Source organism: Vipera ursinii (assembly GCF_947247035.1).
Source record: "Vipera ursinii genome assembly, chromosome: 3".
Taxonomy (NCBI): domain Eukaryota; kingdom Metazoa; phylum Chordata; class Lepidosauria; order Squamata; family Viperidae; genus Vipera; species Vipera ursinii.
The window spans coordinates 200,831,235-200,845,253 of NC_139516.1; the positions used below are offsets into that span (position 1 = coordinate 200,831,235).

Here is a 14,019-nt window from a genome sequence, read left to right on the forward strand (position 1 = left end):
TAGGTCGCTGTCATGGAGTATAGGTAATCCTCGGCTTACAACAGTTTGTTTAGCTACAACGGCACTGAAAAAAGTGACTTATAACTGCTTTTCACACTTACAACCGTTGTAGCAGCTCCGTGGTCACATGATCAAAATCCAGCTGTTTGACAACTGACTCACTGATGACGTTTGCCTAATGTCATGTGATCACTTTTTGCTATCTTCTAACAAGCAAAGTCATTGGGGAAGCCAGATTACTAACTTGACAACTGCAGTGATTTGCTTAACAACTGTGGCAAGAACGATCTTAAAATGCGGCAAAGCTCACATAACAACTGCCTCACCTCGCAAGAGAAATAGCAATAGCACTTAAGACTTATATGCCACTTCATAGTGCTTTTCAGCCCTCTCTAAGCGGTTTATAGGGTCAGTATATTGCCCCCCCCAAAAAAACTGGGGTCCTCATTTTACCGACCTCGGAAGGATGGCAGGCGGAGTTAACCTTGAGCCAGCAGTGAAGAAAGTCAGCCCGCAATACTGCATTCTAACCACGGCACCACCATGGCTCTTATTTTGGGTATAATTGTGTTTGTAAGTCGAGAGTTCCTGTGTCTCCTAGTTTGGGTACCAGGGGCCGGTACCGTGGAGAAAGGTTTTTCCATGGACCGGAGAGTACGCGGTTTTGTGTGCTGCCTGCATCCCACGGATGGCGCTTTGCTTGTTTGTGTGGACTGGTTGATGGCATCCCACGGACCGGTACCGGTCCACGGACCTGGGGTTGGGGACCCCTGTCCTAGTGCTTTTAATAGGCTCTACTCCAGCCCTAACAGATGTGCTGGATTGGTTATTAGGTGCCGTCACGTTGCCTCCTAGCAACCACACCGGTAGACCTCCTTCAGGGTAATCTGTCTCCAAGCTAATTTTCAAGTCTTCCAACGCCGTGCCCATCGCCACTCTAACCGAATCCGTCCTGCTCTTTGCCCTCTTCTCTTTCCTTCCTCCCCTCTTTTCCAGAAATTGTCTTCGCAGGTTGCGTCCAAAATAGCCTAATTGGAGCTTGGTTGTTTGGGCCTTCAGTGAGAACTCTGAATTGCATCTCTTAAATTATCCCTAGCTACCAGAGTTGCTAATAGGAACTGTCATCTGACGTAACTAGAGGAAGTAGAATGGAAAAAAAGCAGCTTTCTTATGCGCTTACCTGTCTTGGATGTCTGATAACAGTAGTATAAATAATCAAATGCTAATTACTGTATGTTAGTTGGAGAAAGAAACCGCTCTTTGAAGTATTAGTCCTGGGGATGTATTGTTAGCCATAAAGCAAACCAATTTGGAACAGGAATGAGGAATTTAGCGCAAAAGCATGCCATGTTTTTTTTTCCTAATTTTGCTTTCCATCCCAAAGTATGGATTCCCTTATCTTAAATGGCAGCTAAGGCAAGTGACAATATTATTTGGTACCTGGGAAGCTTACGGTTGTCGCCATTCCTTCCTTCACCCACCTGCCTGTCCGTGGCAGGTGCAGCAGCGTGTAATTTCTCTCTCAAGGTGTAATTAACACCAGGTACAATATTAAAGATGAGTCAAGCAAGGATCCAGATGAAATATTTGTACTAGAGAGTTATAACAGGCTGTGTTCTGACTAGTTTGCTGGATTGCCTTTGGCAACCTAAGAGCATAAAAGGAGCTCTCCGGGATCAAACCATTGGCCTGTCTTGTCCAGCCTTCTAGTGTCAATTTATAGATTAACCAGAAGCTTCCGAGAAGTCTTCCTTCACTGTGGTTCCCCAGCAATTGGTTCCTGAGCCATGCTACCCCATGATCAGGAAGTAGCAAACAACCATCTTTTTGAATTTGCGTTTGCACGGTCCTTTTTTGTTTTACATTATTTGAATTGAGGGCCAGTCTAGTAAATGGCAATAAAAAGCTGAAATATAAGAAAGAACCGTTCTTGCTGAGCTGGCTTCTGTTGTATCTAAATTTCTAGGGGGAAAAAATAACATTTAACAATATCCAAGCTGAATATTTAGATCCTGTAAGCAGCAGGAAAACTTATCAGCACTGACCTTGTTTTTAATTTCTTCTCAACAGACTCCAGACCTTATCCCACACTCTACCAGAACACTCTTTATCTCCTTCAATTGATTCCTTTCACAATTCTTAATTTCAGAACCCACAAGAGCATCTGAGCTATTGTCTGAATTCACAGAGGACGTTGTCTGGTTGCTTAGTCCATAGTTGGCTGGGTTCATACATTGCTCCGTGTCATAACCAGGGTCTACAAAACATGCAGCAAGATTCAACAGAGATGGTCAGTCAAAACTAGATGATGATCTAAATGCAATATGTCATCTCAGCCCCATCAAGAGTGGCCAATACTTTTTACTCCCTTGGAGTTCTCTTGTACCATTTTGTTGTTTGAGGTCCACTGAACATGTGTCAGTAAAGAAATAGCTAGTTTTTCAGATTTCCAGTAACCTGGAAAGTAATGTGTGGGCGTCATCAGGTGAATTCATGATTATGGGTGTTCTGCTGCAGCAACCTTGGGCAACCTTCAGTGTTTCTCAAACTGGGCAATTTTAAGATGTATGGACTTCAACTTGGATTGTGGATTTAGACCAGAGTCTTAAAGTAATGTCATCTCAGCACTTGGCACTATTCTGTGTTTGGGATTAATGGATTCCATTTTTAGGCAGCTCAATAAATAGACGATTACACTTTGGAATGGAGAATCTTCCAAATTTCTTTCTTACCATAGATCAGTGTTTCTGAACCTTAGCAATTTTAAGAAGAGTGGACTTCAACTCCCAGAATTCCCCAGCCAATTGTGCTGGCTGGAGGATTCTGGGAATTGGTCCAGACATCTTAAAGTTACCAAGTTTGTGAAACATTGCTCTAGATCAGGGGTCTTCAAACTTGGCCCTTTTATGACTCGTGGACTTCAGCTCCCAGAATTCCTCAGCCAGGCACGCTGGCTGAGGAATTCTGGGAGTTGAAGTCCACGAGTCATAAAAGGGCCAAGTTTGAAAACCCCTGCTCTAGATAAAGAATTGGCAAACCATCCTTTCCCATTATGAAGCTGGTTTCCTAGATAACTCTCAGCAAAGTTTAAACACATGCTTGTGGATAGATTCAATACGAAATGTTGCCAGTGGTATATTTTCTGTGGGTTAAATCTTTGTGTTTAAACCAGTGGTTCCTTTCAGGTCCTCCTTGGGTGACCCGCTCCCAACAAATTGCTGTACGCTGCCCAGACTCACCGTGTGTGTGATGGATGCTATAAAAAAAAATGTGATGAATAAAATAAATAAATAAAACGTCCCCCTCCCTGTTGCTTCTTACGGGAGCCGAGAATAATTGCTGAGCAACAGAAGTACCAGCCCGCCTGTGTCATACAGCTCTCCTTTTTGACTGGAGGCTTTCTAGGCAATTTAACAGAATTAATTAATCTGGGCAAAAAACATGTGCCAGATAAATAATAATTATCTTCACCTCTTTGTAGATTGGGAGAAACAAACCCCAAACTGTGAGACTCTGTGGTTTGCCCAAGGCAAATGCACCACGCTGGAGACACAGCAGCGGAGAAAAGCCTTTGTCAGTCTGGGGCAAACGCCTTCCCAGACGGGAAATCTGGAGCTGCTTGCGGAGAGAAAGGCCTCAAGAGTGGCTGTGGCTGAGTCCGTCTCTCCGCTCCTGGGCCCCTGTGCTGCAGAGGTTGCGAATTGGGCCCAGGTTTTAAAACAGGTTCTGTCAAAAGGGCTTACAGCAATCATATCTGAAGCAGAAGCAGTTTGAAAATGGGCAGGGAACGTCTAGCAGAGGGCATTCATAGCCACTTTTTATGGGGAAGGAGAGAAAGATCCTTGCACCCTTGCACTTTTATTTATTTATTTTTATTTTATTTTAATTCTATTTATATCCCGCCCTTCTCCGAAGACTCAGGGCGGCTTACAAGCTTAGCAGTAGCCTTCATTCTATGTATATGCCTGCTTATTAGGGCTTTCACACACACCCCCAAGCGGCATTATTACAAAGTCAGCTTAATTGCCCCCAACAATCTGGGTCCTCATTTTACCTACCTGGGAAGGATGGAAGGCTGAGTCAACCTTGAGCCTGGTGGGACTCTAACCTGCACTGATTGCAGGCAGCTGGTGTTACTTAAGGAGGCATTAGCCCACTGCTCCACCAAGGCTAATGACGGATTTTGCAGCAATTGATTTAACAGAAAATAACAGAGTTGGAAGAGACCTTGGGAGGTCTTCTAGTCCAACCCCCTGCTCAGTCAGGAAACCCTATACCAGCGATGGTGAACCTTTTAGAGACCGAGGGCCCAAACGGCAACCCAAAACCCACTTATGTATCATTGGGTGCCCGGTGGCTGTGGCCCATTGGGTGGGCATGGCCCATTAGGTGGGCATGGCCCATTGGGTGGGCGTGGCTGCATTGGTAACAGCAGACTGGGTGGGACTAAAAAGTTCAATCAATCAATTCCAACTTTGCAAGATCTTTTTTTCCCATGCGAGAAGTTGAAATTGATTGATTGATTGATTGATTGAACCTTTTTTTTTTTGCACACAGTGGTGGAGGCCTGGGTTTTTTTTAAATAAAACCCAGCTGAAGGCCTAGGACTGGGGTGACGGCGCACATGCTCACAAAGAGGCTGTGGTTGTCCAATCTCTTCTTAAAAACTTCCAATGATGGGGCATCCACAACTTCTAGAGGCAAGTTGTTCCACAAGTTGTTCTGTCAGGAAATTTCCCCTTAGTTCTCGGTTGCTTCTCTCCTCGATTAAGTTCCATCCATTGCGTCTTGTCCTGCCTTCAGGTGCCTTGGAGAAGAGGTTGACACCCTCTTCTTTGTGTCAGCTCCTTAGATATTGGAACAGTGCTATCGTGTCACCTATAGTCCTTCTCTTCGTTAAACTAGGCATACCCAGTTCCTGCAACTATTCTTCATATGTTTTAGCCTTCAGTGTCCTAATCATCTTTGTTGCTCTTCTCAGCACTCTTTCTAGAATCTCCTTTTTTTTTATATCGTGGTGATCAAAGCTGGATGCAGCATTCCAAGTTTTGTGAGCTTCTTGAGCGGGCTATATACAACCCTTATTATTGTTGTTATCGTCTCTTCCTCCTTCCGTTTGACATGTCCTTCCACCATTTCAAGAGAGATCTGACTTGAAATGCAACTTCCAGCCCATCACTCTTCTGCCTCTTCTGTTGAGAAATGGGGAGAAAGCAAAATACAGCTAATCCTTCAGTTGCCACCACTTGTTCCGCCAACCGCTCAAAGTGCAGTGGCGCTGAGTAAGGGAACTGAACAACTGGTACAGAAGTTGGGGGATGCCGTCACAGCATCCCCGCAGTCAGGCGATCATGATCTAGGTACCCATGCGCCCAGCCTGTGATTGGACAGTGCAGTGAGCTACAGTCATGTGATCGCAAACTTCCATGCCAGCTTTTCACAAGTAAAGTCAATGTAAGATGCTCCTTTTGTTCTCCTGAGGAGCCCCACAGACTAAAAGACCTCAGGGATCTTGTACTCTGTAGTACCTCTTCTGCCTGCCTGTTCAGGCCTACTCATAGTACTCCTCTGCCTACCAATTTTCTGCCCTCCGCTCTCACCTTACCCGGCACTTTTACCTTTCCCCCCCCTAACAGCCTGTCCAATTCTGGGATTATGTTGGCAACCAGGATTGCCATTGGTAAGTGATGCAATCACGTAACATCATGTCTGTGTCTGTCCTTTCTATTGCTCTCTCTCATCTATCTATCTATGGCTCAGTGGGTTAGAACGCTGAGCTTGTCGATCAGAAGGTCAGCAGTTTGGCGGGTCGAATCCCGAGTGCCGCGTAACAGAGTGAGCGCCTGTTACTCGTCCCAGCTTCTGCCAACCTAGCAGTTCGAAAGCACGTAAAAAATGCAAGTAGAAATATAGGGACCACTCCGGTGGGAAGGTAACAGCGCTCCGTGCGCCTTTGGCGTCTAGTCATGCCGGCCACATAACCACGGAGACGTCCTCGGACAAGCGCTGGCTCTTTGGCTTTGAAACGGAGATGAACACCGGCCCCTAGAGTTGGAAACGACTAGCACACATGTGTGGGGGAACCTTTACCTCTATCTATCTATCTATCTATCTATCTATCTATCTATCTATCTATCTATCTATCTATCTATCTATCATCTTTAAGATATGCCTTCCAGTTAATTACACTGATGAAAAAGCAAGCCGGAAGGGGCTGGATCTTGGAGCAAATATCTCTGAAAACCTGTGAGGATCCCCGTCCTGATGAAAACTCCTGGCCTTGGCTATGTTGTTAGAGGTTTCTCTCCACCTCCGTAAAGGATTTTAAGATTCTGATAAAAAACAAAACCAATTCCCCTAGCCTTCAAATGGGAGTGCCTTTATATACGGGTGGTCCTCGACTTAAAACAGTTTTTAGTGACCGTTCAAAGTTACAACGGCACTGAAAAAAGTGACTTATGACTATTTTTCACACTTATGACCTAGCGCAGGGGTAGGCAACCTTGGCTTTTTTATGACTCGTGGACTTCAGTTCCCAGAATTCCTGAGCCAGCATGGCTCAGCTTGGAAACCTCTCCCTTTTCCCTCAGCATGGCTGGCTCAGGAATTCTGGGAGTTGAAGTCCACGAGTCATAAAGCGGCCTAGGCCTAGGCCAGGGGTAGGCAACCTTGGCTCTTTTATGACTGGTGGACTTCAACTCCCAGAATTCCTGAGCCAGCATGGCTCAGCTTGGAAACCTCTCCCTTTTCCCTCAGCGTAGCTGGCTCAGGAATTCTGGGAGTTGAAGTCCACGAGTCATAAAAGAGCCATGGTTGCCTATCCCTGACCTAGAGCACACAACTGCAATACACTGTGGTTATGTGTGTATATCTTTCAAACTTTTTTAAAGACAGGGAACAGGATAGCATTAGATAAGAATCATGGAGATGAGAGGTTTGGGAACATTTTAGAAATGAGAAGGAAGAGCCAACAATAGCTATAGGAATCCAACTTTGTTTTTGGCAACAGTAGGAAAACTTATCGTGAAAACTCTTTTTTGCCATCCCAGGTATTATCTTAAGGGCTGAAAGCATTACTTCATGTTTTTGAAACCCATTTAAGCTTGCAAATGCCACATATTGCATCATATCAGATTCCTGAGAGATGGTTACAGAAATGAAGAAATTGCTAGTTTAAACATAGCTGTCTGTATTCAGTGATCAGAGTTGGTGTATTCCTGAATTTTGTTTTATTTTTTGGGAGGGGGGACCCTCTATCTTTCATAGGCCTATGGAGATTCTCAGTCATCCAGTCCCTATTTGTCCCAAAGGTGTTTGTTTTTTTCAAAAGGCAACTGGACTCTGCTTTTCCTTGAAGGTGTTTCCCTTCTCATCCAAGAAGCTTCTTCAGTTCTGACTGAATGGCGGAGGATGGAAAGATTTCTATTCCTTGCAGTCAACTGGTTGCTAGCACTCTCTCTGAGAGTCGTTGAGGCCACTTGGAGGTTTAGCGGTGCCCTCAAGGTCACAGGAATACTGCAAAGGGTTGTGGAGCCTTCTTCTATTTTTCAAACTATTTGGCTTTCTGTAGTGTTTCTCTGAGGGACGCAGTGGCTTAGTGGGTTAGGACGCTGAGCTTGTTGATCAGAAGGTCGGCAGTTTGGCGGGTCGAATCCCGAGTGCCGCGTAACAGAGTGAGCGCCTGTTACTTGTCCCAGCTTCTGCCAACCTAGCAGTTCGAAAGCACGTAAAAAATGCAAGTAGAGAAATAGGGACCACTCCGGTGGGAAGGTAACAGCGTTCCGTGCGCCTTTGGCATCTAGTCATGCCGGCCACATGACCACAGAGATGTTCTCGGACAAGCGCTGGCTCTTCGGCTTTGAAACGGAGATGAGCACCGGCCCCTAGAGTCGGAAACGACTAGCACGCATGTGCGGGGGAACCTTTACCTTTACCTTAGTGTTTCTCTGTCACCCAAGGAAGCTGTCTTTTCACCTGTCTTCTCCCTTGTCTCTTCAAACCTCTCACAGGATAAGAATCTAGAAGTTCTCATCTGCACAGTTCTTTGAAGGTATCAAACAATATGCAGACTCTACAGTCTATAATGCTATTTATTCATTATTACCCCCACAGGCAAATTGTGTCTCACTTAAGATTGATCTACAAGGAGAAATGTTCCTAATTCTCAGAAACTCATTCCTCCCAAGGCTATCCATTCTCACCTGTTTATATAATTACCTTCAGCATTCTCACTCCCCAAGCAGAGCCGATTCACCTACCACAGAAGGTTAGCATTAAATCTTAGAAAAATCCCTTCCAAAATTCAGCATATGGCTTGTTGTTTTCTTTGCGTGTATTCATTCTTCCCGGCTTTTTTTTAAAAATGCCCCTTCAAACTGAACTACATTTATATAAAATTAAGTAAATAGGGAAGGATGTCAGCCAAGACGTTATCTTAATTTGTGTTGTGTTTTTTTTGTGAGTGCAATATGTGCCAAAACACTTCAAAGAATACACCAACTCTGAACATGGAGCTGAGATCATAACCTGCAAGGCAGATTCAGTTTTACCTTACAGAACTCTTGAATTTTACACATTCAGATCATTCTCACTGTAATCCAAAGCACTATAATCAATGTGCATTCTGCACCAAATTGGATGATTCATTACCTAGTTGCATATATTTATAAACTGCTTTTATGGACATACTTTCTTGAAAATAAGATACCAGGCAACTGTATATAGGTAGTCCTCAAGTTATGACCCACAACTGAGCTCAAGATTTATGTTGCTAAGTGAAACATTTGTTAAGTGAGTTTTGACCCATTTTATGACCTTTCTTGCAACAATTGTTAAGTGAATCACTACAGTTGTTAAGTTAGTAACATGGTTGTTAAGTGACTCTGGCTCCCCCATTGACTTTGCTTGTCAGAAGGCTGTAAAAGTTAATCACATGACCCCAGGACGCTGCAACCGTCATAAATATGAACCAGTTGCTAAGCATCTGAATTTTGGTCATGTGACCATGGGAATGTTGCAATGGGGGTAAGTGTGAAAAACAGTCATATGTCACATTTGTCAGTGCCGTTGTAACTTTGCATGGTCATTAAATGAACTGTTGTAAATCAAGGACTACCTGTATAAAGGCACTACAATTGCAGGCTAGGGGAATTGGTTTTGTTTTTATCAGAATCTTAAGATCCTTTGCGGAAGTGGAGAGAAACACATCACAGAAGAAAAAACAACAACCTAGGAACATACCCAAGGCGAGGAGTTTTCATCGGGACTGGGGTCCTCACAGGTTCTCGAGATATTTGCTCCAAGATCCAGCCCAGTGGTTCAAATACCTGAACAACCAGTTCTCTTATTGGATGCAGGCCTGGGCCTCCGAGGCCTAGAACGGACTTCCGGAAGTGGCATCCACTCACTTCTGGCGGGCCATTCTAGGCCTGGGAAGCCTCCTTCAGACCTCTGAGCCTAGACTGGACTTCCAGAACCACTATGCATTAAGCCGGTTCTCTGAACTCAGCAAAATTTAGCTACCGGTTCTACCGAACCGGTGCAAACTGCTTGAATCCCACCACTGATCCAGCCCCCTTCCAGCTTGCTTTTTCACCCATATACCGAACTGGAGGGGATATTTTTTTTAACTGTTACGATTTTTAGACACCTGGAAATCAGAAATTCTTGCTTACCTGTTCCTGCTCACCTGAAGTTAATGAAGACAACATAACGGGGAAAGAAGAGAGATGACATAGAAGTCAAGTTTCTACAGTCTAATACAGGCATGTCAAACTTGCGACATCACGTGACATCGCATGACGTATCGCGACCTTTTCCCCCATTACCGGCAATGGAGTGGGTGCGGTTTTAGTATGATGCATCCGGCCCGCGGGCCAGCCGTTTGACATGCCTGGTCTAGTACCTTCCTATTTGCCAAACTACAACTCCCATTAATCACTGGGCAGTGCAGACTTTTGACCATGAAACATAGGAGTCACAGTTCAAACGTCTGAGGGAGATTCTGCCTTTTGCACCTGAACCCAAGGTAACCAAAGAGAGGCTTTGAAGAGTCAAAGGAAGGGAAGGTGCAGCTCTATTGAAAGGCTGTTTCGGAACTGAGCCACCATAGCCAATGTGTGCTCTCTGCTCAATTATTAAACCAATACAATATCCAAAACAGATCTCGGCATGTGGGTAAGATGAATGAAAGTAGCCCTTTGCCTTGTGTCCATTGCTAACGTCAGGTATTTCCATTGGCAGGCAGGCATTAACTAAAATGGAGCTAATTTTAAAGCTAATGTCTTGTTTCTAGGTTTGAAAGGTGGATAAAATAACACTTCCGCTGAGGATTGTTTTCCCACCGAGGAAGCTAATCAGAAACGCCCCATTGGACTTCAAGTGAGAAATTCTGTTTTGCTCATTTGAATGTGATTTTAACTCAGATTCTTTCTCCTTCTTTTTACAGCTGCCCCCAAGTTGGCTGCAACAACAAGGAAGTCAGGAAAGCAGACCTGGTGTTTGATGAAATTCTTAAAAGAACGATTGACATTTGGAATAAACAGAGCCAGTCAACACAGTAGAGAGAACCCCTTGGCCCCAGCAACAAAGATTCAACAAAGAGTTCGGAGTTTCTAATTTTCAGCTGGTTGTATAAGAGATTGTTGCTACAAGTGCTTCAATAGCGGGCAAAGTTGAAGGTCTGACCTGTTGCTAAAAGCATTTTCTTGGAAGCTGCCAAATGTAAAATGCCTTGCTTTGTTTTACCTTTGTGTGTGTGTGTGTTAAAAAAAACCCCAGTATTCAGCTCCTGCGTTTTGTAAATAAAAACTATGAAGGCCATCTTCAGCCCCTTCATTTGGCAAGGAGGAGGGACTGCAGGATTTCCTCTGAGGTTCATCTTACAAAGTGTACTGTAAATCTTAAACCATCATCTTCTGGTAGATGCTTTTTCCCATTTGGCAAGCAGCGTCATTTGAATTTTTGGATATGTGATGGTAACGTATCACTTTCTCTCAGTCCAACCCACCTCACGGAGCTGTTTATTGAAGGGCAACTAGAAGGAAGGATTATTAGGTATGTTCGCTGCCTTGAGTTACTTATAAAGTAAGAAAGGATAAAGGTAGTTTTCCCCAGCCGACTTAAGTCCAACTCTAGGAAACGGTGCTCATCTCCGTTTCTTAGCCAAGGGAGCCAGCCTTATCCGAAGACATTTCCGTGATCATGTGGCCAGCATGACTATACCCTGAGGCACACGGAACGCTGTTACCTTCCCACCGAAGTGGTACCTATTTATCTACTAGCGTTTGCATGCTTTCGAACTGCTAGGTGGGCAGGAGCTGCAGCAAAGGACAAGAGCTCACCCCATTGCACGGCGCTCGGGTCTCAAACCTGGGCTGTCAGGTTTCCAGCTGACAAGCTCAGCATCTTTAACCACTGAGCCATCGCATTTTCCCCCCCTCCCCACCAAAGCAATAAAGGCAGGATACAAATCTAATAAGTAAAATAAATATATTGATTTAGATGCAGTAAATTGGATTCATGCTACTGAGCTAAGTCCTATGAGGTGATTCCTAAAACACCACGGCTGTATTTACATAGTGGCCCTAAGCTTAAACTAACCATATTATGACTTAGTATGATGCATGAAGTAAGGAATGCATTGCCACCACCTGAGTGGAGGTAGAAGGGTGTTAACAGGTAGTGAAAAGGGGAAATTTAGCGAAGGAATGTTAGTAGCATTAAGGCAAATAAATACTTGATGCATTCTTCCAAGAACAGAGCAGCTAAATCTCCCACTCTGGTTTCTCATTCTGATAAACCTTATGAGATAGCCACAGCTGGGAGGAAGTTGTTCAAGGAAGCTGGCTATGGCAATACATGTCTACCTAGGAACAAGCTTTCAGGAGCCACTACTCTAAACATCTAGCCTGTCAAGAGATCAAGCTGGAGCCTCGACCCAAGTGGACTTGTCCTCTCCTGTACAATGACTTACATAGAAGTAGATTCATAGGCTTGCAACCTTAGTTAGCTTTATGAGTCTGCAGAGACACACATTCTTCCCGCTATGGTAGAAGAATTCATCAGCAATGGACACGCTGGTTGGATCAAGATTTCCAACCTATTCCAGTTTGTTTGGGTAAAAGGTGAAGAAAGTAGTGAGAATAGAAATGAGAACGTTTAATAGTACAACTTCTTCTGATGCTTGAAAAATGTGAGGTTAAGAATCAAGGAGATGAGATTGAGAGAAATGAAGGCTGACTTGTTTCTGATTGCTTCTGTGTAAGACGTGGGTTCCTCCAAAGGATTACTATTGAATACAGAGTTATGGGCCAGCTTTCTGAGTAGCATAAACATTATTTCAGGTGGGGGGAATGTGTATGTATATACACTGTATGTGTGTGTGCTTCTCAGAGTGTGCCTGGACAAATCCCTGCAATTTTCTTGGAAAAGTTTTTCAGAAGTGGTTTTCTATTGCCTCATTTCTAGGACTGAGAAAAGCGACTGGCCCTAGGTTACACGGCTGGCTTTGCACCTAAGGTGGAACTAGAATTCACAGTTTCCTAGTTTCTAGCCTGAAGCCTTAACCACCAGACCAGACTGGCTGCTCTCAAAGCACAGATATGGTAGACCGAGATCTTTACACAAGGTCTGAAGAATTTAGTCAGCCTTTCTATAGAGTAGTGATGTTGCTGACCACAAGAATCTTTTGAAATCCACCCATAGTAAGAGAAGAGGAAATAGTGGCCTTAAAGTTTGAAGGTGACCTATTCTTCTTTCTGAAATTCTCCAGTTGATCTTGGAAACAAGTTAGAATTAGGGATTGTATCCTTGTTTCAGTGATTGTTTCAATAGAGCTAAGCTCTGTGTGTAATATACTCACACAAAACATATTCAAATGGGAGGAGGGGAAAATTTTGGGCCATATCTGGCTAGTTATCTTATACGGGGAATGTAATTACCGCGCTGGCTTTCCGTGAATAATTTACAATGTTAAGAACAGAGTAATATTCTTTTCACACAAGCAGGACTGAGTTATGTGGATCTATACTTAAATTGATATAAGGCAACTATCTCTAAAGACAATGTGTCTACATTTGAACAACTCGCTCATCCAGATCATTTATAGTTTGTGGCTGCATTATCTAAGCTTGATTAATTTTCACATTAGTTAGGTTTTTTGTGTCTTACTCTGTTTTGCAAACCATCGGGTGGCTCAAAATGTAGTATGTTGTGTGAACTGAGGGGTGTGTCTAGGTTTGCACATCACACAAAGGCACAAGACATGGTTTGATTTTGATTTAGCATGTTGTATGAATTCAGACAAATCAGCCATCAACAGGTACATCAAGATTAACAATTTCTACATACCATTCAAAGAGGGACAATCAAAAAGGTAAAAATGAAACCAAAAAACCAAACACCAGCAGTCCACACCAACATAAGCAAAGATTAACACCAAGATTAATACTAGACCAACAATCAACAACCAACCCTAACCAACAGCCTAATCAAGGAACCATGAAGACCCACCAACACTGACAGGGCAAGCCAACTGTATATAAACAGCAAGCAAATTCCATTCCCTCTAGCTCTGATGATGTTACCTAGTTGGATAATGAAATGTCTGCAAGAAAACAACCAAGCTCAGAGAATTCATGCCTCTGTATGAATTCTGTCATTGCTGTTTGCAAACCTTGGGTTATAGCTTAGGGTTTTAATCAAATCTTGCTAATTCCAGCTGATTTAGTTAATCATGGATGAACAAGTCATGATTTGGTCATGATATTGTGAACTGGATCATCACCAAGGAAAAAAAGCATCAGGGATATAGGAAAAAAATTCAAGTAATTCTTTATCATACATCATAATGAAGGCTACTGCTAAGCTTGTAAGCCGCCCTGAGTCTTCGGAGAAGGGCGGGATATAAATGGAATTAAAATAAATAAATAAAATAAAAAATAAAAAAGTAACAACAACAGATGAGCTAGTTTTAGGAAATGAAGCAGAGAAAGAAATTGAAGTTGGGTTTAGCTCCAC

The 14,019-nt window shown here is 43.5% G+C and overlaps 1 protein-coding gene across 1 annotated transcript in view; it reads left to right on the top strand.

Moving 5' to 3' along the window:
- Positions 1 to 10,758, top strand: part of NSMCE2 (NSE2 (MMS21) homolog, SMC5-SMC6 complex SUMO ligase) — a 254,974-nt gene extending 244,216 nt beyond the window's left edge. Inside the window, exon 7 of the mRNA XM_083360133.1 lies at positions 10,448 to 10,758. Coding sequence (XP_083216259.1) covers positions 10,448 to 10,562 — 115 coding nt within the window. The 3' untranslated portion in view covers positions 10,563 to 10,758. The remainder of the gene's footprint in view (positions 1 to 10,447) is intronic.
- Positions 10,759 to 14,019: the final 3,261 nt, after the last annotated feature.